A 23,062-nucleotide genomic window follows, 5' to 3' on the forward strand; every position below is an offset into this window, starting at 1 on the left:
AACCGAAAAAAGCGACAACCGAGATCCATCCCCATGCAGCTCTCTACCGTCCCGCGTACCGGACCAGTGCCGTCCGCGAATAAACCCCAGCTTGGCAGATTATGCGATGCCGTCTTGTTTGGTGAGTCGTCAGCAAAAAAAAAAAACCGGTGGGTCGAGATCAGATCGTGGGGAACATAGTCCCGAAAACTCCGTCAATGGGGAGTGATTAGTAAGTTATGCAAGAAAAAAGGACCGAAAGAGGCTGACGATTGTAAACAGACGAAGAGATGATGTTGCGCGCGAGAAAAGACCTGTTGAACCTGGTCAGCCTGTGGTTCAATAATGAGCCATTCTCTGGGTTGAATGTGCAGGAGGACGTCAATGAGCCAGTCTTTGTCCAAAAAAGCAGTCATGAATTGCAAATGTATCGCAGTATATGGTATCACCTCCCAAGCTGTCCCCCTCCCCACCTTTCACCCCAGTCCTCTTACGCTCTCCTCCCAGTCAAGAGATCCATCTCTTCCGGCCTCACCCTCTTGGTCTTCTTGAGCAACTTCCATACCAAGATGTTCACCAGATACACCACAATGCCGATGTAGCTCGTCATAAACTTGTCGATCTGGAACTGGGGGATGAAGGCCGAGTACCCGCTAAAGAAAATAACCAAGATGGTAACCCCGAGCGCAATGTAGGAGCCCCATGGCAAGAGAGGGTTGCGGTAAGGCATGATCTCTCGTGGGATGCCTTGCACCTTCATGGCTCTGATCATGGAAATGTAGCTAACCAACACGGCGACCCAGTTCAGAGCGCCAAAGACGGTGACGAGCGAGACAAAGTATCCAAACACTGTCGCGGCATCCTTGGTGGCGTTCATGAAGCCGAGGGCAATAAAGATGGAGGAGAGGGCTACTGCGGGAATGGGTACGCCACGCTTGTTGGTGCGCTCCATAATCTCTGGTGCTTGTCTGTCCTTGGCCAGGGCCCAAACAGTGCGTGATGCGAGGTAGATATCCGAGTTGGCGGCACTGATCGTGAAGACTAGCAGCATTCCGTTGACGGCATCGGCGAGCTTGTCCACACCGGCACGTTGAGCTGCAACGGTAAAAGGGGAGGCCACTGTTTCTGGTCAGCTTGGCAATTTCGGCACGTATATGGGCCACAACTTACATCCGCCAATCCTCTCCCTTGTCGCCCTGAGCAACTCGGGACTGTTGTACGGGACGGCCATCCCCAAGACCAGCACACCGGCGACGTAGAAGAAGACGATTCTCAGCAAGGTCTGGTTCACAGCCCTCGGCACGTTTTTTCTCGGGTCAGGCGTCTCGCCAAAGGCCACACCCACCAGCTCAGTTCCCAGATACGCAAAGGTTGCCTGCACGATGCAAGCCCAGACACCCAAGAATCTGCCGGTCGAGCCATGGACGTAGAAGTAGTCATCCTTCCAGCGCACATTGTACTCAGCAAATGCCCCCGGGTCGGTCCAATACCAAAAGCCTGATCTGAACCCCGAGGGACTGCCGCCCAAAGATAGAATGAAGCACATCAGAATCAGCATAATGATGACCAGCGCCTTAGCAAGCGACATCCAAAATTCTGCCTCGCCAAAAAATCGTACGTGGATCAGCTGTTCCTTGGTGTCAGTCTTTCTCTCATGTCTCTTCCTGTCCCAGGACGAGCACTCACATTCAGCAGTATAATCACCACCCCAAACACCACAATCCACACACTGACGTTTAGATCCTTGACCCAATACTGCAATATGATGCCCGTCGCCGTCAGATTATTCGGCAGCACAATCACGTATTTAAAGAAGTAATTCCACCCCGTCGCAAACCCCATGGCCGGGTCGACAAACCTCGTCGCATACCCAGAAAACGACTTTTTGTGCGGCAGCCAAGCACCCATTTCACCGAGCGCGACCATGACGACGTAGACGACGAAGCCCATGAGGACGTAACCGATGAGGAGGGAGCCGGGACCAAATTTTAGTGTTGTGCCAGTGCCGATGATGAGACCAGTACCAATTGCGCCTGCGATGGCCATCATGTCTGGGGAATTATTTGTTAGCATTAAAAAATAGGGAGGATAACACAGGAGGAGAAAGAGAGGCATACTGAGTTGTCTAGGCCGCATCCCGCGATGCAAATCATCCGGGCCCTCCACGCCCTCGTCCACCATGCCGGCTTCCTCGCTGCTGCTGACATCTTGGGCGCCTGGTGCGGTTGCTGGAGGGGGGGAGTCGGGGTGTTTCTCGTCGAGGGCGCGTTTTCTGAAAAAGGCGGCCATGTTGGCGAGGCAGATGCGAGTTCCTTTTCGCCTACTCTTGATGGTTGCGCAAAGGGATGGGGAGAGGGGAGGGGGGAAAAAGACAAAAGGACGGAGAGGGTGATAAGAAAGGCAGATAGATTGACGAGGTCGGAGTCTCAAAAGTAATATATTTTTCCTACTGGCTGCTTCCCCGCCTCTCTCTGTCGGGTTTGCCAGATGATTGTGACTTGGTGCGACCTACCTACTTGGACGTGGATTGGGATGTGTGTATGGCCTCCCCCGCCAATACCCGTCGTCAATGGGCAGGGCTCGGTGTGCCGAAAGGGAAAGAAGGCTCAGATGTGGAAGTAGCATGCACATCAGGTCACCGGGGCGCCTTGGACCTGACAAGGGCAGGGCAGCCAAAGAGGAGAGACACCGCCAGACCAGATAAGGAAAAGATGGACCAGGGAGGATGTTTCTCATGTTTTTGGCTGGTGTCCTACTTCCATGGAACGGCCAGGTTTGGTGGGACCCAACCAGCATGAGGTCTGGCTCGGTGATAAGATGGGGGTCAGTATCTCCCCGGCGAGATCATTCCGAATCAAGTCATCCCGAGGGCCGTTGTCGTGAGGGGAGGGGTCTCTGTGGCGTCAGTGTTGCTCGTGAGTTACCTGTGTGTTACATTCTAGATCGGTCAATGGGTAGCTGTGTCAGCAAGCAAACAGAGCCAAGGGCCTGGGCCGGCGGTAGAATCGCAACCTGCAGTGACGATGGTTTGTCGTCGGTTCCCAATTCAGTCTATCCCTCCGCTCCCCCGGCAGTGAACATCACATCGTTGCGGCGCAGCTTGGCGAATCGACACAAGCTTTGATAGCGCAAGCTTGGCCAAGATCAAGCAAATGCCCAGAAAAAAAAACGGGCGGGGGGCGTTCGAAGTTCTGGCCAGCCACACAGCCATTTGTAACGCTAGGCCCGGAAAGGAAGGTAGCTCAACAATCACAGCCGTCATCAACCGACAGACGGGGAGTACAACATTCCAAATAGTTTGTTTTACGTCTTTATACAAGACCGAAGGCATCTCCAAGCCCAAAATTCTGCTTCAAAATCTTCTCATGGCTACAGCTGCGGCGCAGTAGCAACAGCCAACCGTCGGTGTAACCGCATGTTCACCTCGGCGTAGTCAACCTCATCCCCCTTGGCCGTAATCAACCCATATCTGATGAAAGGGTTAACAAAAGACGGTTGTAGAGCTGCGCTTGGATTCTCTCCGAAGCAGAGCCGCCTTGACCTCCTCGGGTGTCAAAAAGTAAAACTCCTTCACCTCATCAATATTGATAGTTTCGAATGGTGAAGTGCCAGCAGTTACTCCGCCAGCAACAACCGTGCTATCCAACATACCTATTGGGGCATATGCTGATGATTGTGCTACAACGAGGGACCCGGATCTTGATGACCCTGGTCGTGCCAGTGTACACTTTTGATTGTTGGCCACGACTACTCCCTGATATATTTGCTGAGGTCGAGTGTTTAACTGCTGGTGGGGGAAGGTTAAATGCGCGGGCCTCACAGTATGAAAGCTGGCGGGAGGCGAGAGTCAAATGGTGCATTTCGGTGCAGTTCAAGCAAGAGGCCTCCCTTGGATAAGGCTGGTAAACAGCTGGCACACCGGCTGCGTAATTTATGGTTCTCGAGGGGATTAAATAGTTTCTTTGACCTCTCCCAGCAATGAATTACGCCCTCATGCCTCTGGATTGCTCTGCCGTCGGCCTTTTATCTGTTGAGTTTAGGAACCCAGAGAGTTGATTTTAAATAACTCATGCAGTAATTTGCCTGCGGGATACAGGTGCCTAAACAAGGATAGATACATGTATTGAGCAATACCTCCCAAGCCCACCATAGCACTGATTACATTACCGAGCCTTGATAGCATCCAGACCGAGCTTTTATGACATTAGGCTCTATCCCAGACCACCTTATCTGAGCTTCTAGAAGAACCAGTCCAAGCTTTTGAATAGCTTATCCCAGCTCTTATCATTCTTGTTGTGAGGCAAGGCTCCTTGGCATACCAACACATTGGAAAGGGGTCTGAGAACGTGGATATTGTATCTATGCATCTGGGCATTGAGAATCTGTCACTCGTGATAGTTCGTTTTTGGCGGAAGTATAGTTGTTTGTGGCGAGGTTAGGTACTGTATTGCGAATCCCACTTTGGCAAGACCTAGACACCGGTTCCATGCTCTCTGGCTGGTTTTTCTAGGGCTTTGTTGATATGAATTCCAGGTTTCCTACGAGTTTCATCCATTTTCGTGGTTTGTGAGAATTCGTCATGTATTTCATGATCTTCTCGTTCATATCGTCAGATATACATTTATATATTCCAACATGTCCAGATCATGATGCATGACGCCCAGTGGAAGAAGTAGATGTATTACGTATATAGTATTAACAGACGATATATACTAGATCCCACTGTCCATGCCCCGGACGGTAACATCCAACAGCTGTCGCGCCCCACCCATCCTTGATGCGTTGCCCAGTCTACACAGCAATGGCCTTGAAGTCATCGGCGTAGAAATAGAGATACGGCGTGGCGCCGGAATTGCGGAAGCGCACCTCGACCTCACCCTGACCCGTGGCATCGGTGGTGAATGTGATGCCGGTGGGACGGTAAAAGGCAGCGCTGTTGTAACACTGGTTGACGCTACCGATGACACTGCCCTTGTACAGGATGTCAATGCTGGTGCCGGCGTCATAGTTGAGGCAGCGATACAAGAAAGAGAACGCATAAGTGGTTGACGGGCGCCCGACGAAGGTCTCGCGTATGGCGATGTATTTGGAACCGGTGGTAGGCGGGTAGGGGCGGACGACAACTCGGCCGCCTGCACAGTAAGAGCCACCTGCCATGCAGGGGTTCACGCCGTTCACGACATCAAACCTTCCGCCGGTAGAATCCTTTGTATCAGTCCATGGGAGAATGTTGCCGGTATCCAAGTAGTCCTCGAACCCACCGTTGACGATGATGTTGGCGGGGATCGTGACGGCTGGGGCGGCGACGGAGACGGTAGCCACCACATTGTCCGTGACAGTCTCAACAACGGTGCTCTGTGTTACCATGTAAGTCAACAGACGTCCAGAGAGAACAACGGGGCGGAAACACGACGAACCTCGGCCTCAACAACGGCAGTAGTAACAGCGGTCTCCAACACGGTCACGGTAGACGCGGTAGCGGTTGACAGAATGCAGCTGCAGGCCTTGCTGATGCGATCCTCATTGGACGAACACTGGGAGGCAATGACATCTGTCGGGTCGGGCAAGGCTGGATCAACTTCGGTGATGGTGGGAGCTCGCTTCTGGTAGATGGTCGAACGTTCGCTGCCAGTCCTGCATGGGGATGTGTGTGAGCAAAAGATAAGTATTCATGTAATGGAGGAAGCAGACCACGTACACTGTAAATGTTGCCGTGGTGACAGTGAGTGTCGTTAAGGCCGTCTCGACATTGAGCAGAGTCGATGTGACCGTCTCGACCTCGGTGACGGTGGTGGTAGCGGGTTCCAAGGCCAACCAAGAAGAGCAGAACGACTCTCCGAACGCAGGGTCGGCAGCAATAGCACCCAAGCACTTGTTGGAGCCGCACTTGTTGGTACAAGCCGCGTTGGACACGCCGGCCAGGACGCCGGCGCTGATGCAGAGCAACCAAGACCTCATATCGTCTGTCCAACTACCCGAGGTAGTTAAGTTGATGTTGTTGTTTGAAAACGAATGTAATTGTTCAAGAAGAACTACGAAACAGAGGGCCAAAAATGAGTGACGCGGAGAGGAACTCTGGAGGAGAAAGGACAAGAAAACAAAAACATGATGGACTTTTTTCCACTTTTTAATCAAGCATCAATGCCTGCTCTCTTTCATGCAGTTTCAAATGCACTATTGGGGGGCTTAAAATTTGATGGATCTATTTGAGCCGCACTATTGACGTCCTGGCTGTAAACAGTCATGCTCTGACAGCCGCTCAGCACGTGCCACCCCGGGATCGAGCTGAAAACCCCTGGGATTTTGATCGGTCTGGATCGTGACAGGGATCCGAACATGGAGTGTCCCATCATCCGGCCAGTCGGAACCGAGACCCACCCACTCCACCGGGCCAGCCAGCCACCGTATCGACATTGGACCTTTTTTGTGCATCACAAACATGGCATTTGCGCTCTGCCAGTTCAACCAGCAGTCTTGGCTGAGATTTCTGTGTTGTTGGAATCTCGGGCTTCTTCTATCCTCCCCTGGCCGTGCACCAAATCCCCTCACATCCGCAAAAGCAGGCGCGTCATGTCAAAGTTGGGCCCACAAAATCTTGAAGGAAGCTCCGGAGGACAAGCTCCCACTGTGGCGGCGATGTTTATCCTGGTTTCTGTGTCGGCTTGGACGTAACAGGGTGGGGGGCGGGCGGGAGGTCACCGAGCTCAGATTGCTGAAGAATTTGCATGTATCTCTCCGCCAATAGGCCGTGGAGACAGACTTACCGGCGATACATTTTTAGGGGACTCCGGGATGGGTGTCTGGGAGCCTGAGAAGCATGTTTCCCGACACTTTCTTTGCCAAGGTTGGCGAGAGGATTGTAGTCAAACTCCAAGATGGAAGGTTCAAAAGCAGATACACCGTGAACGTTGCTTGCCGGGGATTGCAAGACGCGGGCGGTACCTTGCGTAATTCGGACCAAAGAGAAATATACCAGGCAGGTAAACTTGGGGAATGACAAAGATAAACAATGGCGGCCATACCTCTGAAATCCGGTTCTGATGGCTTTGCGGATGGTAGTTAAGGTACCTCCATTTACTTTTCAAGCATACCGTCGTTGTTTTTGGGTTCGATGTTGAGGCTGAGTTGAACAGGAAGAATGGTTACAGGGAGTTCTCCCGCGAAGTGAAGGAAAAGCTGGTACGGATAGGTAGGTAGGTAGCTATATCCTAGTTTAGCTCCGGGTCACAGGTTCAGTCATCTGATCTTCTGGCATGTATACACTCTTGTTGTGCAGCTACCCACCCTGCTCTTTTGCTGTCTTGGCCCAGCCTCAAAGCAGAGAGCGGCATTTCTTTACTCTGGTCTTGGATGAGACTACAAAGGGCATTACAGCCGCTTGCTGTTGTGGCTATTGTCCATCTCATGTTCGTGAACATTTGTTTGCTTTTGATACAGCCTTCTCTTTGTCGAACGTTGGGGGGATATACCCCTGGTGGTTGCTGGGCCAACGCTCCACGAGCAACATCGCGCCAAGCCGCCACCTCTTGTCCAAACTCAGATTAAGATACGAGGAAAAGAATAAATAATAGGGTTGAAGTAAGGAATGTATTCTTATCGATTATCTGTTACAACTTCCCGCCCATATACTAGTCGTCCACATTTAACCCCTGTTTCCTGGACTGGGAACGTGGAGCTTCAGAACCAGAGGGCTATTGGGTGGCACTGTAACTATGGTGGGTGGTGATGAAACAGGAAACTTCGAACTGTTGGCTTTTATCCCATCCGCAAACATCTCATTATGGGAACAAAAAGATAAGGTTGGTACGTACCGGCTTTTCGTCTCACGACTATCACTGATGGTGAGGAATGTCCCCAGCGACAACACCCTTGAAGACTATAACTGATTCAATGCGAACCGTCCCAGGGGCGAAACCACAAGACAGGCGTCTTTGAGAGGGCCTCCCTCAAAGATAATAAAGACGGGGTGCGACTTCCCGACTTCCCGGGCCAGATTCCGTCAATTGAATACAGGTAATCCAATCCGGGTCATCACTTGTGAGACCGTGCATGGCGGTTTTGTTGTACATAGCTGTTAGCTTGCCATGCAGGACCCGCGAGCCGGTGATTCTCGTGGATCTGCTGTATGTGGTGATGGGATGAACTGCAATGGTGGCTGGCCTCCCGTTCCGAGCGCGGCTTAGTCGCTAATCTATCTGATATGCCGGACCACGCTCCTCGCCGAAGTAGGAATTGGGGGCCAGTTCGGTATCGTTCTCGTATTGTGCTATGTCACGCACAAACCGCAGAGTCATGACAGAAAGAGCGCAACAGGCTGATGGTACGTTGCCATCGTTTTTACGACGATGCTGAAACCCGCACCAGGATGCTTGGGCAATTTTGCAACGCTAGGCTGCGGACAATAGCGACATCCAGTCCTTGTGCCCATGAGGTGCCGTCTCTGACAGCCTTCCAAAGGTCCGGCGACATTCTTCTCAGTCCCCCAGCCATAAGATCGCGGTGGTAATGGCAGGCTGCGAGAAGCTCCCAGACACAATTGTGGAAAGTGTGATAGAAGATTCTTCTGGCAATGAGCTGAGAGCGGTAAGTCCCATTGGACATCTTGTCCATATTGCTTGGATCTTCATGACATGGAAGAGTCAATGGTCGGTCGGGTTCGAACAGAAGTCCGGGCAGCTTGGCTGCCAACTCGCTGAGAAGTGTCTCGGACGGGGCGGACATGGTGCTGACGAGCAAGTCAAGGGTTAACTCAGATCGGTTCGAGGGTAAAGATGGAAGGTTGTACTTACGAGATGCATAACCTGGAAGTGGTGGAAAGTTGAGGTAGCCTTTTCTAATCGAAGATGGGTGCCGACGCCAATTTCCAGTCTCGTGGTTGTCGCAGAGGAGGTGTTGGGGGGGAGTTAGAAAAAGTGCCAGACTGTATCGACTGCGAGCTCCCACTGGCAGATTGTTCAGCAGCACTGACCGCACTAGGGCACTGTCCTCAATTTTGAAGCCCACGAAATTTGAAATCTGAAAAGGCCTGGGTTGGGATGGAAGTCATTGTGCATTTTAACAAGTCGCAGTCAGGTAAGTCGTGTTGGCAGGAGCGCGGTTGGGTCAAACACCACCACCAAAACACATGTTTCAGCTGATTAGAACCCTTTACAGGTGGTTGGTTTAGTTTAACTTAGTAATGGTACCTCTTGGGCACGCATTCAACTGTGACCTCGGTGGAAAGGCTGACGAATTGGCACTGCCAGGGCAACTGGGAGCAGGACCATAAACCTTGATGGCTGGAAAGCCCGCTGCAGCATCCAACAAATTGGAGAGCCCTTCTAATGGTACAGTGGTAAGTGGGAGCACATGCAGTTGCCCGCGTTAGTGCTTTCTTGTTCGTTGGAGAGTTCAAAACATGGAGTCTGCGCTGCTTTTACGATTCCGTATTGGTGGAAGCCGGCCTCAGGGAGTTGCCCCCCCTGGCTTCCCACTTACCTTGAATAATCCAGGTTCAAATCCTGGGGTGAAGCATCAAGTCCTTGTTCTCCTTCATTTTATGTCTTTGTTTTTGTTTCCTTTTGTGTCACTCCTAGTTAAGGTACACAGGAAATTATCATTAAAATAGTTTCAAGATGATACCAAAATAATCTCATGGTGTGGCAGAGGTATACTCTACCCTGGTGTTTTTGTGTCAACTATCTCCTACATCTCTATATTACAAGCTTATTTATCTGCTTTACTTGATAATACCTAGGGTATGTATTTTATTTATGTATTAATAGATAATTCTTCCTTATAGTAAAACTCTTGTGACTACGTGCATATACACACATTCGAGAGCATCTTGCAAAGGACACTCAATTCTCAAACTTAGCTGATTGGATACTTCACAGTTCTTGTCGACATTGGTACCATTCAAAGGCGCGTTAAGATTACAAAAAATATCCTAGTAAAACATTTTGCCAGCCTCTGCTTATTCCAGACCCTACGGAGCACGAGGACCGGCTAGAACATCGATAGCCTGACACGACCTCTCTCCTTCATCGCTTGCCCTCACCGACTACCTACTCCACACACGACTCGGGTATCATCAACACCAAAAGCCAAATAACAAAGAAAGCACCTATGCCCCAAGCCAAGTCAGCGGGAGCTCGATCAGAATCGAGACCAAGACAACCCACCCACCAGTTTCGATTACCGCCCCTCTCCTCTACTCCCCATTCGGCACCTAAGCCTGGGCCGTGATGACAGTAGTCGTCGCCCCCTTCACCACTTCCACATCCTCCTTCTTCACGCCGTCCTTCTCCTCGTCATCCTTCTTGGTCGCCGTCTCCTCCCCCTCCGGCACAGCCTCCAGCTTGGTCTTCTTCGCCTTCTTCTTCTTGTCCTTCTTGTCGGCCGCGCCCTCCTCACCCTCAACGTCGCTTCCCTCGGCGTCGGCCTTCTTATCGGCCCTCTTGACACTGCTGAGGCACCCAAACAGGGACTTGAAGATGGCAGCGACCTTCTTGAGGGGGTTCTTCTTCTTATCTTTGGTGGACGAAGCAGAGGATGAGGAAGAGGATGACGAGCTGGAGTTTTCCTCGTCGTTGTCAGATTTCTTGGCCTTCTTCTCCTTCTTGGCCTTCTTCTTGTCGTCGGCCTTGGTCTCCTCGGCGGCGGCGGCCTCCTCGGGTGTGTTGGCGGCGACGGCAGCATCAGCAGTGGGGGCGGCGGTGGTCTCCTCCGTGGCAGCAGCAGCGGGCTTGGGCTCCTCAATGGCGGGAGCGGCGGTGGGAGCAGGAGGGACAGCGACACCGTCGAGCTTGAGCTCGAGCTTCTGTTGTTCTTCGGCCATTTTTGGTGGTGATGTGGGGAGGTAAAGACTGTGAGGGAGGAAAGTTCAACTCGAAAGCGAGTGTGAGAGCGGTGGAAAAAGGGAAAAGGAAAAGAAGGGAATGAAGGAATGAAGAAGATGGAGGAGAGAGCGAGTGAGAATGGAGGAATGAAGGAGAAGATGAAGAGTTTCTTTCTGCTAAAAAGGGAAAAAAGGGGGGGCTTTGCGTGGAGCCTCAATCTAACATCACCTTTTCAGTTTGTCATTGCTGCTGGGGCCCGCTCTCAGGCCTTCCCTTCTTTTGACCCCAACACTTTCATCAAGCACTTTCTTCACCACCGGCCGGCTGTCAAAATTACCATATCACGTATCGGCCAAATGGCTAATCTCGGTCGGGAGGTTACGAAGTAGAGACTCTGTACCTAGCGTTCGTCGCGCGAAACCCAAGCGGCGGCAACCCTGGAAATTGGATTTCGGGGTGATACCGACACGCCGCTGCCATCTCGGCAAACAAAATGTTATCAGCTCTCGCAATCTCACACAGGTCGACACCACCGTCTCACCGATACCAGCCCAGCAGAACGCAATCTGGCACGGACAGGCAGTGCGCGCCCAACGACAGCTCCCACGTTGCGGTTGACACCTGCGCCAAGCCCGACATTGCGGGCGCTATCGCCATGTCAATATTTGCCAAGAAAATGGTTCCAGAACGCCGCCCGAGCCCCTGGACCCACCTCTCACGGCGGGTAAATCCCCGGGTCGGGACCCCCGATCGCGTTAGTCAGGGGCATTGGCCTCATCCGTCCGATTGCGATCGTGGCAGACCCAAGATCGCGGATTAACAAACATGATCGTCGCGGGAAAAAAAATGTTGAACGGCGTGGATGGTGATCATTTATTTGCGTGTGGTCGATCCAAGTTATATGCTGTCATCACGACTGTTCCTCTTCCCTCTCTTCACCCTCCTCCACCTCTCCTTCAGGCACCTTCAGCTTCCCATTCCCATTCCTCTCCCTCGTCCCATCTCGCCCCGTCATCTTCCTCCCAAACGACTTCTTGTCCTCATGACCAACCCCCTCCCAAGTCTTTGTATCCGGCAGCCCGTACGTACTGATCCCTCTCCCCCATGTGGTCCAAGGAAACGTCCATCTCACCACCTCTTCCGGCACATCCCCACCATCCGGCAGCATGTCCCTCCAATCTTTTGGCTTGTCTCGGTGGATGAGGTACCCGCCTAGATGTCGATGCCAGATGTCTGGCGGTCTTTGGTCCGGATACTTTCCTTTGCGTGACGCGTCTGGGTCACGAGTCCAATGGGACGCGATCGAGAGCTGGACTTGACGCTCGATGCCGCGGTGGCCGGTGACAGTGGTGACATCGTTGGCCCAGCCGTATAGGTAAACAGAGCGGTTCAGCAAGGAAAGGTCGCTGGATACGCCGAGAGCCATGGGAGGGAGGCGGCCGGAAGAGATAAGAGAAGGGACCTCGTCATGGGTGATGTCTGGGACGACTTGAACCGGGAGTTGGAGGTCACCGGGAACTGGGACGGTGGACCATTTCTGGAGGGATTGGCGCAGTTCGTCTGCGGAAAGTGATGGACTGGTAGGGTCGGCCGAAGGCGGGATGATGAAGGATGCGCGGGTCTCTTCCGAGTGGGTTGAGATGGCGCTGATGAGCTTGCGAAAGTATTTTGCGGCGAACTCGGTGCACACCAATTTCTTGCCCCGCAAGGCAGGATGCAGCACTGTGGCTAGGATGTCTTGACGAGACACCAGCTCATTATTATCGGTTTCGTGGTCGGCAACAGAGCGAGTGATGATTTCTTGCTGCACAAGAGGCTGCAGCGGGATGGGGCCATGATGAAGATCTGTGACGAGAGCCACGAGTGCGCTAGGGTCCAGGTTGACGGTCTCGGTGATTGTATTGCAGTCGTCTGGAGAGACGACCAGGTCACGCTCATGAATCAGAGTCTGGATGGCCGTTTCAAGAGGAGGAGGGTCGTTGACAAGGAACGGACTTCCTGCGCAGCTCAGCTCGACCTTGACATCGGTTCCGCCAACCTTGTTTTTAATGTGATCCAGCACCCTGTCGACAACAGCTGATTGTCCTTCCTGGAGGCCAGGCAAAATCAGATGAAGGTGACGGCAGTGATTCCACCTCGCAGCCAAGATGACCTTGGAGACTGCATCGACGAATTCGGTATGGCCGAACCCGTTTCCTTCGTCGTCACCAGCCTCATCCCTTTCGTCCTCAGAATCAGCATCGCTTTCCCAACCTTCTGCCATGACTTGATACTCCAGTGTCCTAGCGGAAATGGACAGAAACTTTATCCATGTCTTTCCATTATCCACGACAGCATCAACAGTGACAACCTTTTCTTGAAAGGGCTGGTCCTTGTAAGCCAACCACCCGCTACCAGTCGGCACCGCGACGCGAGGACTCCTCGGGAAGTCTTTGTTGATGGCCACCAGCCCATGACACTTTTTGACCAGAGACCACCGGTCATTCCAGCAGCAAGACCTTATACCCATGTACTGAGCGGCGGAAATGTTGTTGCCATTGTCAGATTTTGTGTTTCGCTTTTGAACCACCTTATACAATGCGCGCTGCTGGACTTTGAGGAGAGGATAGAGTCCGTAGATGGGCCGAGATGCGTCTTTGGAAGCATTTGCGAGGGTGCTAAGCTCGTCTATGCAGGTTCTCCATTGTGCCAGGAGGGACTCGATGTAGCTGTCTAGCTCTGGACCTGGTTCCATTTCTGCTATTTTGGCGTTTGGTTTGGTCCGAATCGGGAGACTTGTCGATGAGTCATTGGGCTCTGATGGCGACAATTGTTCTGTTGTCGTTTCACCTGTAGCCATTTCACAGGTATTTCCGATTCCTGTCAGTCGAATTTGTAGTGAGATGCTGATATGCCTTGGCGATGCTGCTTTGGTTATTATTTTGAGCTCGTGCTGGATGGATGGACGTCGGATTGATGGGGGTGAATGGAGGGGCAGCAAACAGCACAAAAATAGAGGGGCAACTCTTGGCGCATCCAGGGTAGCTTCACAACATGGAGAACAACAGAACCAGTGACTGCTAGCCACATAACACCACAACTTTCCACAATCTCCATAACAAAGAAGGCGCGATGGCAGAGTGGTCTAATGCGTGAGACTTGAAATCTCATTTCTTCGGAAGCGTCGGTTCAAATCCGGCTCGCGTCGTTTTTTTGGTGATTCTGGGAATTGACAACTCCAATCAGCTGATTTCAGCTCCAGCTTGCATCTCTGTGCATTATCTGGGTCCAGAGCGGGCGGTCATCGTGGATAACTTGTGTCCGGGTGCTTGTGTGCTGTGTGCCTACCAGCCTACAGGGGCTGCCAGGCAACAACGCCTTGGCGCCAGAATCTTAGGCAACAACGCCCCCAAAACGCTCTCGCTACATCCACACGCGGATGGCATCACGTTGTATCATTTCACAAATATATTTTATAAAAACGAGCCCTTGGAACCTCCTGCATGATGGGATCCTGTGCATTCTTCATACTCGACATTTTGCCGCCATGTTTGTCACCCCCTATGGCCCCTTGTCCCACAACTGCTTGCTGACACTCCCGCAGGAAGACCCAACGCGATGAGACGACTGTTGATCTTGCTCAACTCTTGCTTGACTTGGAATTAGGAGCTCCGGTCAACGTTAAGGGCATCGATAGTGACTTCCACGTCAGTGTCTTTATCGAGGTTGATGAAAATGGCATTCGTGTCCGCATGATTGACAACCAGGGGAAGGTTAGGGTGCCGCCATGCAAAACTACATACCCATTCTCAAAGAGACTACGATGGACTCGCAAGCGTCAAAATGATGACATCCAGCGGCAAATGCAGTCTCTGGACCCTCGATGCTTGCTGTTTTTCTATTTTATTCGATCTCTCACGCTGCAAAACGACGCCTTTACTGGCGAACGAGGGGAGACAAAGCAGTGGTCGAGAAGGGCTAGTTGGCGCCCTGTAGAAAATGAGAGTCATTGTGTCGAGCTACGCAGTTGCACTCAGGTCGTCCGTCATGCTCGCAAGGGCAAAGGGGGCCACGCCGAAAGCCCACAAACTTCCGAAAACACAACCCGGTTTCATGTGATAAAAAAATCTACCTTGGATAGCGCCACCCGTAATTGTCTTGCTATGGCCTTTCCAGTTTGTCAGCATGGGGTTGGTCCGTGGACAAAGGATGAATACAGCTTCTCCTATGCTTACAGGAAACCCAGTCCGTTCAAGGTGAGTCCGGCGGTTTCACTCGACTGTGGGGTGCAAGGCTGACATTTAGATGCTGTAGTTTCTCATACATGCAGACAGATGGGGTGTACATGACCACACAAAACCCTACCGACGAATACACCAAGACCATAAGATGACCGAATTCCACGCCCGGGCCATGGCCAAATGTTTCAAGGACTTGTCCGAGATTCCTTCGCTTCGATATACCTGGATCCAGTTCCTCCCGTCCATGGATCTTCTCAAAAGTTATGATGCACGGCAGGGGAATGGGATCTGCAGAGACGGTGGAGTCTGCGCGACACTGCCTCGTTGGCTTTCCGTCCTCCCTGTCCTTGAAACCGAAGATGACCCTGACCGACAGGAGCTCCACGCCATGAGCGACCTTCGCCTTGCTCTCGCTGAGGGTCCCGATCCCGAGAACGAAACCTCGGTCCCGGATGTCTTGAACGGACCCCTCACATTCCCCGAGCCTTCTGCTCGGCTTCCAAGCTCTCGCATAACAAGGCGTCAGAGCGGCAATCTCGCCGCCAGTCCCAACACCACACCGACACTCGCGTCTCTGTCCTTATCCTCAAAATACCGCCGAAGTGACCTAGAAGTCGTGCTAAGAGACTACGCCCTCAACCTCTTCCCAACAGAAGCAGCCATCACCAACATCCTTGAGTCTCTTGTCAAAGAAAGCAAAACCGCAGCCTGGTACTCGAGATTCTTTTTCCTCCGCTCCCAAAACGAAGCCTGGCACTCTCGAACCTCTCGGTTTCTGTTGTTAGCATACACAAAAACGCTTGGGCGTTCTCGCTTTGAAGCCGGACATCACGATGAGTGGAGGAGGCTTGTCAAGTCTATACACTTTATCCCGCTTAACTCGGGAAAGCTGCAGTCAGTAGAGGAGAACATGCGTGTTGGGTTGTATGCACCTGAGGATAAAAAGGGGAGGCGGTTAGTGGAGTTTGAGGGTGATTGGACGAAGCTGGAGATCCCAGTGATAGCGCTTGGTGCGTGGAATAATCCAGAGTGTAGGAAGTTGATTGAGAATGTGAGGTATGTTGCTAGGAAATAGATGTGAGGAGAAGGTAGAGCAGTTGGTAGACGTGTATGTATAGGGAAGTGATCCTGTAAGGATTGCAGCCACGTACCTTGTGTCCAGGATGCCTGTTGACACTGAGGATTGGGGATGGACCCACTTTTCAGGGGGTTTGTTTACACTTGTATAAATCATCAATCATGACGCCAAGATGCGATTCAAGGGCGGTCTGGGGGTGTTTGATGGCCCTCTGAGATGATTGGATGCTTTTCTCTCTTCAGCGGAAAGGTAAACTGTCTTTGCTCTTTTACACTTCGTGAGATAAGGCGCATGGCACAATGTATGTAGGTTAGCCATATTGATCACAAGTGAGGACGGAAGACAGAGAGATATGAACAAACATACCTACCCATGGTACAACTAAGGGGCTGAATAGCTCCCGAAGTGAAAGAGTCGAACTACCTTACATCATTGTATACCTAGGCTTGGGATTGTTAAGTTCAGCTCTCATTATCATGCACCCATGCCATCCTTCCAGGTTCATAAATGGGTTCCCTGTATCACATGAACGTCTGTCAAGTCATAATGTCATTGTGATGGAAGCTTCAAACCTCTGAATGTCTCAGCTGTATATCGTGTAAGGAAGCAGCCATGGAAGTGTGCGCTCTACATACTCGACTATCGACAATGAGCTATAGTCCTTCTGCCAGGACCCAAGAAAGAAGCATCAAAAGGGATTGTCAATCAGAGGAGACGAGGACAGCAGAGGAGCAACACGTCAAGTTCAAGATAAGATCCCCGTACACTATCCCCGTCTTTAACCCCGTAAAAATCCCGTAACGGGCAAGAAGGAGCATCTGAAGGCTCCATGAAAAGTCAGCTTGCGGCCCACCTTCTGATCTTTCACGTCCTTGATTCCAAAAATTCAACCTGCGACCTACCAAAGAACCCTCCCACGCGCGACTCACTTCAGATCTCATATCATCCTAATTTTCTGTGCTCTTTGATCGCAGGATCTCCCAATTTCTTGGAACCCCCTGCCGGCTCAATAGCCTCGCCCCCCGACAGAACCATCACCCAAGAAGCCAACCTCCTCCGACGAAAAGACTCATAGATATCGACAATATTGGTCGATATCCACCAGCAATGATGCCCAAAGAAGACTGGAAGCAGGCCTGGATGGGCTCATATTGCATTGCGTGCAATCCCGACCCGAACGGGAGAACAACGACGGCACATCCAACGTGCCTGACGAGGGGGACTTGGGGTCTTGATGCCAATATCTTGATGGTAGGTATTGTCCAGTTGATTCCTGAGCGTCCAAAGGGGGTATTTTTGTAGGTAGTGTGGTGAGAAGGGGGCCACTATTCTACATATTTTACCTTGTGGTAGTCTGGCTTTTTGTTTTCAAATGTTGAACATCTACAAGTTGATTTAAAGTTTCATGACTAATATGAGCATTAGGACGTGGGACTGGGAGATTGGGTTCCGCGAGGAGACGAGGAGATCGAGGGCGCTCCGGCGCAAGAGCCTTTGGCTGCTCGCGATGAAGATTTCGCGAGCGAACGACAAGACCAGCGCGCGGAGGCGGATGAGGTTGGGAAGAGCTCGGACGAAATGTCCGTTTGCTCGAGCCCATCCGAGCGCGAGGAGGAGGAGGATGGTCGTTCGGAAACGCCAGTTTTTGTAAGTTTTATGTTGAGATACTGCATAAGTCAAATGCAGAGCTAACACTGTCACTGGCAAATCAGGTTGAGCCTGGGTGTGAGATGGACGAAGACTCGGACGATGACAAGGAGAGTGAGTCTGGGGTGGACGAAGATTCAGATGATGGCGAGGAGAATGAGCCCGCTGAGGAGCTCAGAGAGTGCCGCCGGTGCAGCTCAACACACCCCATTTCGTCTTTCCAGAAAGGCGTCAACTCTTGCAACAACTGCAGGCAGAAAGAGAAGGACGTCCGGAGCAGGCTCAAGGACCAAGGACGTTGTACCAGATGCCGACAGCCACTTGAGTCTGGTTTTGTAGGTGTGCGGTGCCTGCGATGCCGAGGGCGACACAACACATGGGTCAAGTCCCATCCAAAAAACAGGACCAAGTAGGGGCCAGACTGGGAACGGAACAACCCCCGCTTGAACAATCACACTCCATCAGAGTCGACTGTCAGAACACCGCCAACAGCATACCACACACCACGCAAAGAAACACGCCGGCAACAACAGACCATGCCCTTTGCCTACTTATTTACATCCGACAGACCCCCAAAATCCACTCCACCACCTCCCTATTCACCCCCTTATCCAGCGGCATCTGATGGCCCCCCTCAAACCTCCTCACTCGTCTCCCCGTCTCCCCAAAGAACCCAACCAACCGCTCGCTCTCCCCCCTCCAAGGATCCTCCCCCCCAATCAAATGAAAACTCTCCGTCCTCTCCGCCCTCCCCAATCCCAAACTCTCCTTCCAACCCCCCTCCCTCACCTCATCCCCCCCACCCTGAAAAGGGACAGTCCCACAAACCCCGACCCAAAACCTCATCTCCCTCCCCCGTCTCTCCAACTCCCTAACCAACTCCATCCCCGCCTTAGCCCCCTGGCTAAACCCCACCACCCCCAAAAACGGCCCTTTCTTCTCAACCTCGGCTACCAATCTATCTAGCTCTGCCCAGCAGACTTTTTCTTCTGAGGGGGAGGAATCATCGAGCCACTTGAGGTAGGGCTCTGCCCCCTCAAAGAAAGGCAAGACCCCCGGACCGGGAGTGCACTCGTGGAAGCCGGGGAGGAAGACGGGCTCGAAATGGGGAGATAACAGGGACAAAAGATTGCGGGATTGGATCCGGAAGATGAGTGGGTTTGTGCCTGAGCCGTGGAGGAAGAGGATTTTGGGTTTCATGATTTTTTTTTTGCTTTGAGTGGTTTATTGTTTTTGTTCTTTCAGCCTGAGATGGAAACAAACAAACAAACCGGGCGATTTGACCAGAGAAGGGTTGTCAAGATGGAGGAGACATGCCCCCTGTTGTTGTTCGATTTAGAGTGGTTAACTTGGTTTATCCAGCAGGGGATGAAAGGGAAAAAAGATGAAAGATATTGTAGGACAACAGTGCGGCTGAGGAGATCAGAGTAGGGCGTTGAAAAGAAGGGTTACACTGCAGCTACAAGGCGAGCCTGTGGTGGTGGTGCGGATCGCCAAGGGCAGGATTAGAGGGATGTGGCCGAAACAGGAAAGTCACCGAATGTACAAATGCACCGAAATACTCCGACCCAAGTGGACCGGAGTTAACATGTTGAGATAGATGATCAAAGTCTGCCAGATGGAGCATGTTTAGAGTACACCTGCTTCGTGGTGCGCGTTAGTTGATGCTTCATGGTTTTTGTTGTGTGCAACTGAATCACATCAAAGGGACACAATCCAATATTCATTATTCAATGCTCTATCCAAACCTATTCAATTCACTGCCGTCTTATCGTATCGTAGTTGGGGATAACAACGGCGATCTTGATGTCTTCTCACCTGCCACGATTTCCCTGCTACTAACAGGCAACAGTGTCCCCAGTTGTTGAGTTGACGGCCGACTTCTGTACAGCCATGTGGCAGCCACAACGACAGCTGCACCCATAGTGGCCTAGTCCATATGATCAGTATCAGCTCCATAGGTACATGATTCAAAAAAAGAAAACCCACATGAAGCGTCATCCTCTCCCCAAAAACCACCGCCGTCCCAGCATAACTAACCACAATACTCAAACTGGCGGCAAAATTCTTGACCACATTGTCCGCATATGCAATGCAAACAGCCACAATCAAACCCCCAAGCGCCTGCAGACAGACCGTTGCCCACACCACGGCATTGTACCCGGCAAAGAATCCACCATTTTGTGCAATATTGGCTCCGTCATACCATATCACCCCAATAAACAGTGCAGGAAAGATGCTAAAAAAGGATAGCTGTATGTTTCTGATCCATATGGAGCTGGTGTTCGAACCTAGGGAATCCTTGAGGATCTTTTCGAAGTAGACGCATGTGAGGCCTGAAATGAGGGACGCTCCCACAACCGCGACCAGGCCTTTCAGGGCATTGTGATGAACAGCAGGAGGTTGGGATGGGGAGGTGAATAAGGATGTGATCTTGTCTGCCCAGCTGGTGGCACTATTAACATCTGGTGTTGTTGGTGATAGTTGCACAAGGGCTACACCAAAGGTGAGGAGGAGAAGCCCCAGCCACTGACGCAGAGAAATGGTCCGGCCGAGAAGCAGGATACTGAAAAGGACCGTGGTGAGAATCTTGAGCTGGTATGTGACTTGGAAGGTGACGGCGTCGAGGTTGCTGATGGCTGTGTAGACAAGCGAGTTTTGAAGAGTGTAGAGGGCTGCGGGCACGATGAGCTTCCAACTATCTGGGGCAAAGATGGAGCGGTAGAGATGTTGAGTGATTGCTGCTGATGAAGATGAGGAATGAGAAGTAATAGTATCGTAGGTGGCGAGGAGTAATGAGGCTGATAGCTTGACAACTTCAACAACTAGAACGGCTGTTGATGTAAGATATCGGGGTCGTGATCCTGTTGGGCTGTTGCGGGAATGGTGCATGACCATGACCAGGGCCGAGTTCTGGAGGACCAGCTGTCGGTAATTAATCAGTCCCAGTGTCCAGTCGGAATGAAACTAATTGCACGAGACTTAGCTACCATCAACAGAGACAAACGTTGGACAGACGAAAGCCATTGACGCGAGTGTGAATGTGCTGTGGTGGTGGTACTGGACCCCCCCGCTACGGCCCGCGCCGAAGAATCGGTGCTGTGGTGGACTTTTGCATCGCCAAGCATGGCAAAAGATGGGACTGCTCCAGGGTCCAAAAAGTTTATCTCAACCTCGGTCGGTCGACTGAATCAACAAAACATCCAACTGGACTTCAACGGGACGACACAAACGAAGAAGAGATACGCGTTCTTTCTCGGGATGCCCAGCGGAGTGGCCAGCGGGGTGGCCCGCGTGGCCCGCGTGACGCCTGCCGCAAACGTCTGTGGACAGCGAGGTGAGACAGAGCTCCAGCTGAAGGAGATACCGCTGACGGAACCCTTGCCAGCTGGTCGGGTACACAGTGTGTGACGACGATATCTCGCACGCCATCCTCCTTCCGTCCCGATGCTACCTTATCTTTCTTTACTTGTACATACAAGACACTCACTTGTTCACCCGAGTCTTCTTGTGCTGCCAGCTCGGATGAACTGATTCTGTATTTCTGTCTTGTTTTCCTTCCACGATTCCTCAGCACCCCCAATGCAGAAGCTGGCCGGGAAGCCTGCGCAACTGCTCGGCATGATCCCTCGTCGGGCTTCGCGCTGGCTTGTTCGGCTTGCCGTGCTCGCAGTGATTGTGCCGCTAATTCTCCAGTGGCTGGTCGCCTATGTCGTCGGGAGCGATGCCCGAATTCTTCCACCCGAGCTTCTTCTCGCCAGAAACCTCCTGCTCGTGACAGCCCACCCCGACGACGAGTGCCTATTCTTCTCTCCCAGCATTCTCGGAGTTCTTGATCGGAACAAGCGGGTGACTGGTGGATTGCTGGTCATGTCCACAGGTGTGTTTCTGCAGAAAGTCTCCGAACCTAGCCATTGAGGGGCCCCGGTGCTGACATACTGAACCCCGATATTGATAGGCAACAACTACGGCAAAGGAGACACCAGGAAAACTGAGCTCGCCGGCTCGTGTGAAGCACTCGGCATCTCGGCGGATCGCTGCGTTGCCCTTGACCATCCTGACCTCCAAGATAACCCCAGAGAGTGGTGGAACACTGAGCTCATCGAAGGGTTTGTGCATGAGCACGTGAGGAAATGGGACATTGATGCTGTTGGTGCCCGTTCTAGGCCCTCTGGCCCCCAAAAAAGCCAATCTCCCTTCTGATAGGGCTGACAGTGCAACCCTGCAGATCATCACATTCGACGAAGGTGGAGTGAGCGGACACATAAACCACAGAGCGGTCAGCGCCGCCGTCAGGTTAGTTTATTTCTCCGTCACCCGAGCCCAACCCAATGGCCTTCGGACACATTCGCCCAGCGAGCTGTCAACTGACAAATGCGTCACAAAGTCACTACACTGCGACGAATCCCCAGTCGCCCATCGCGTACACGCTGACGACCACCTCTTTACTCCGAAAATACACCATCCTGGGCGACCTCCCCTACACAGTGCTGCCCTTTTTGTGGCGCATTATCGAGGCGCTATCCTACCCCGCCATCACAGCTGAAGTCCGTGAAGGCGGCACGGCCTTGGTTGCGAATACTTGGCACCGATATCTCTTGACCCGTCGTGCTTTTGCCCAGCACGACAGCCAGTACAGCTGGGATCGGCACTTGTACATGATTCTGAGCCGATATGTCTGGTTCAATGATCTGAAGAGGCTTCCCCACACGGCTGCTGACGAAGCATTCAGGACAGCCGTCAAGACCTAGAAACAAAGAAATTAGAAATACAACTGTGGCTTGGAAATGATTCGAATCGCGGGTGATGTGCCAAAACGAGTAAGACGCCCTGAAGATGCTAGAGCCATGCAAGGCAGCGGCATTAAGCTCTTAGCGCTGACTTGGCGTCCATCAGGCTGGAATCTGGCCATGCCAAACTGGTCGAGGGGCTCTCACCGATCCCTGCTTGGTATCAACCCAGCTTACACAGTATGAGCATCCTCCATTCGGTACATGCCAGGCCATCAGCCGCAAAGAAACGCTCCTTCCAATAATTTTGTGTTTTCTTTGTTGGGCTGGGGTCACACCACGAACAAAGAGGACCATTCGTGTGGCCCCCATGACATGGGATGGGATGGAATGGCGTCGACCGGGCCTTGAGCGGCGCCGAGAGTGACTCGAGTGGGGGGGGTGCCCAGCTCCTCGGCGCCGTTTTGCTTCCCAGCCCACCACGTCTTTTGATCTTTTCGGTTTGCGTCTTTCTGTTTGCCATCTCTTGCTCGCTATACGGTACCAGACCCATCGACGAGCCACAATCATTACTCGAGTCGCCCATCG

General features: G+C 52.2%; 8 protein-coding genes and 1 non-coding gene across 9 annotated transcripts; 3 read left to right on the plus strand and 6 right to left on the minus strand.

The window, feature by feature from the left end:
• Nucleotides 1–469: 469 nt before the first annotated feature.
• Nucleotides 470–3,127, minus strand: QC764_703760 (uncharacterized protein; the record flags this gene model as incomplete). Its single annotated transcript, XM_062950033.1, has 5 exons — nt 2,996–3,127; nt 2,097–2,917; nt 1,666–2,030; nt 1,150–1,606; nt 470–1,098 (listed from the first exon to the last, which is right to left on the minus strand). The coding sequence occupies exons 2-5, from the start codon at nt 2,266–2,268 to the stop codon at nt 470–472; spliced, it is 1,623 nt and encodes a 540-aa protein (XP_062795907.1). The 5' UTR covers nt 2,269–2,917; nt 2,996–3,127.
• A 1,511-nt stretch (nt 3,128–4,638) lies between these two features.
• QC764_703750 (uncharacterized protein) lies at nt 4,639–6,292 on the minus strand. Its single transcript, XM_062950032.1, has 3 exons — nt 5,678–6,292; nt 5,397–5,613; nt 4,639–5,334 (listed from the first exon to the last, which is right to left on the minus strand). Exons 1-3 carry the CDS (start codon nt 5,935–5,937, stop codon nt 4,771–4,773), a joined length of 1,041 nt encoding a protein of 346 aa, XP_062795908.1. The 5' UTR covers nt 5,938–6,292; the 3' UTR covers nt 4,639–4,770.
• Nucleotides 6,293–10,189: 3,897 nt separating this feature from the next.
• On the minus strand, nt 10,190–10,798 carry QC764_703740 (uncharacterized protein; the record flags this gene model as incomplete). Its single annotated transcript, XM_062950031.1, has 1 exon — nt 10,190–10,798. The coding sequence occupies one exon, from the start codon at nt 10,796–10,798 to the stop codon at nt 10,190–10,192; it is 609 nt and encodes a 202-aa protein (XP_062795909.1).
• Nucleotides 10,799–11,709: 911 nt separating this feature from the next.
• QC764_703730 (uncharacterized protein) lies at nt 11,710–13,638 on the minus strand (the record flags this gene model as incomplete). The annotated part of the gene is made up of 1 exon (XM_062950030.1): nt 11,710–13,638. The coding sequence occupies one exon, from the start codon at nt 13,636–13,638 to the stop codon at nt 11,710–11,712; it is 1,929 nt and encodes a 642-aa protein (XP_062795910.1).
• A 266-nt stretch (nt 13,639–13,904) lies between these two features.
• On the plus strand, nt 13,905–13,986 carry QC764_0110870. Its single transcript has one exon. It is a non-coding gene; the product is annotated as a tRNA-Ser (tRNA).
• Nucleotides 13,966–16,508, plus strand: QC764_703720 (uncharacterized protein). The gene is made up of 3 exons (XM_062950029.1): nt 13,966–14,327; nt 14,383–15,034; nt 15,093–16,508. Exons 1-3 carry the CDS (start codon nt 14,218–14,220, stop codon nt 16,092–16,094), a joined length of 1,764 nt encoding a protein of 587 aa, XP_062795911.1. The 5' UTR covers nt 13,966–14,217; the 3' UTR covers nt 16,095–16,508.
• Nucleotides 16,509–18,299: 1,791 nt separating this feature from the next.
• On the minus strand, nt 18,300–18,944 carry QC764_703710 (uncharacterized protein; the record flags this gene model as incomplete). Its single annotated transcript, XM_062950028.1, has 1 exon — nt 18,300–18,944. One exon carries the CDS (start codon nt 18,942–18,944, stop codon nt 18,300–18,302), a length of 645 nt encoding a protein of 214 aa, XP_062795912.1.
• Nucleotides 18,945–19,365: 421 nt separating this feature from the next.
• gms1_2 (UDP-galactose transporter Gms1) lies at nt 19,366–21,003 on the minus strand. The gene is made up of 3 exons (XM_062950027.1): nt 20,735–21,003; nt 19,734–20,669; nt 19,366–19,674 (listed from the first exon to the last, which is right to left on the minus strand). The coding sequence occupies exons 1-3, from the start codon at nt 20,870–20,872 to the stop codon at nt 19,513–19,515; spliced, it is 1,236 nt and encodes a 411-aa protein (XP_062795913.1). The 5' UTR covers nt 20,873–21,003; the 3' UTR covers nt 19,366–19,512.
• Nucleotides 21,004–21,015: 12 nt separating this feature from the next.
• Nucleotides 21,016–22,495, plus strand: QC764_703690 (uncharacterized protein; the record flags this gene model as incomplete). The annotated part of the gene is given in 6 exon segments (XM_062950026.1): nt 21,016–21,038; nt 21,048–21,081; nt 21,133–21,624; nt 21,703–21,893; nt 21,973–22,040; nt 22,132–22,495. Coding segments are annotated over 4 exon segments (921 nt in total). The 5' UTR covers nt 21,016–21,038; nt 21,048–21,081; nt 21,133–21,326.
• Nucleotides 22,496–23,062: the final 567 nt, after the last annotated feature.

The sequence above is a fragment of the Podospora pseudoanserina genome (assembly GCF_035222485.1).
Source record: "Podospora pseudoanserina strain CBS 124.78 chromosome 7 map unlocalized CBS124.78p_7.2, whole genome shotgun sequence".
Taxonomy (NCBI): Eukaryota; Fungi; Ascomycota; class Sordariomycetes; order Sordariales; family Podosporaceae; genus Podospora; species Podospora pseudoanserina.

Bases quoted from the DNA above. Each gene is read 5' to 3' on its own strand.
- QC764_703720 (XM_062950029.1), top strand. From the start codon at position 14,218: ATGGCATCACGTTGTATCATTTCACAAATATATTTTATAAAAACGAGC. The intron at 14,328-14,382 runs GTTTGTCACCCC...ACACTCCCGCAG, and splicing joins ACTCGACATTTTGCCGCCAT to GAAGACCCAACGCGATGAGA. The intron at 15,035-15,092 runs GTGAGTCCGGCG...TAGATGCTGTAG, and splicing joins GGAAACCCAGTCCGTTCAAG to TTTCTCATACATGCAGACAG.
- QC764_703750 (XM_062950032.1), bottom strand. From the start codon at position 5,937: ATGAGGTCTTGGTTGCTCTGCATCAGCGCCGGCGTCCTGGCCGGCGTG. The intron at 5,614-5,677 runs GTACGTGGTCTG...ATCCCCATGCAG, and splicing joins ACCACGGCAACATTTACAGT to GACTGGCAGCGAACGTTCGA. The intron at 5,335-5,396 runs GTTCGTCGTGTT...ATGGTAACACAG, and splicing joins CTGCCGTTGTTGAGGCCGAG to AGCACCGTTGTTGAGACTGT.
- gms1_2 (XM_062950027.1), bottom strand. From the start codon at position 20,872: ATGCTTGGCGATGCAAAAGTCCACCACAGCACCGATTCTTCGGCGCGG. The intron at 20,670-20,734 runs GTAGCTAAGTCT...AATTACCGACAG, and splicing joins AACGTTTGTCTCTGTTGATG to CTGGTCCTCCAGAACTCGGC. The intron at 19,675-19,733 runs GTGGGTTTTCTT...CATATGGACTAG, and splicing joins GGGAGAGGATGACGCTTCAT to GCCACTATGGGTGCAGCTGT.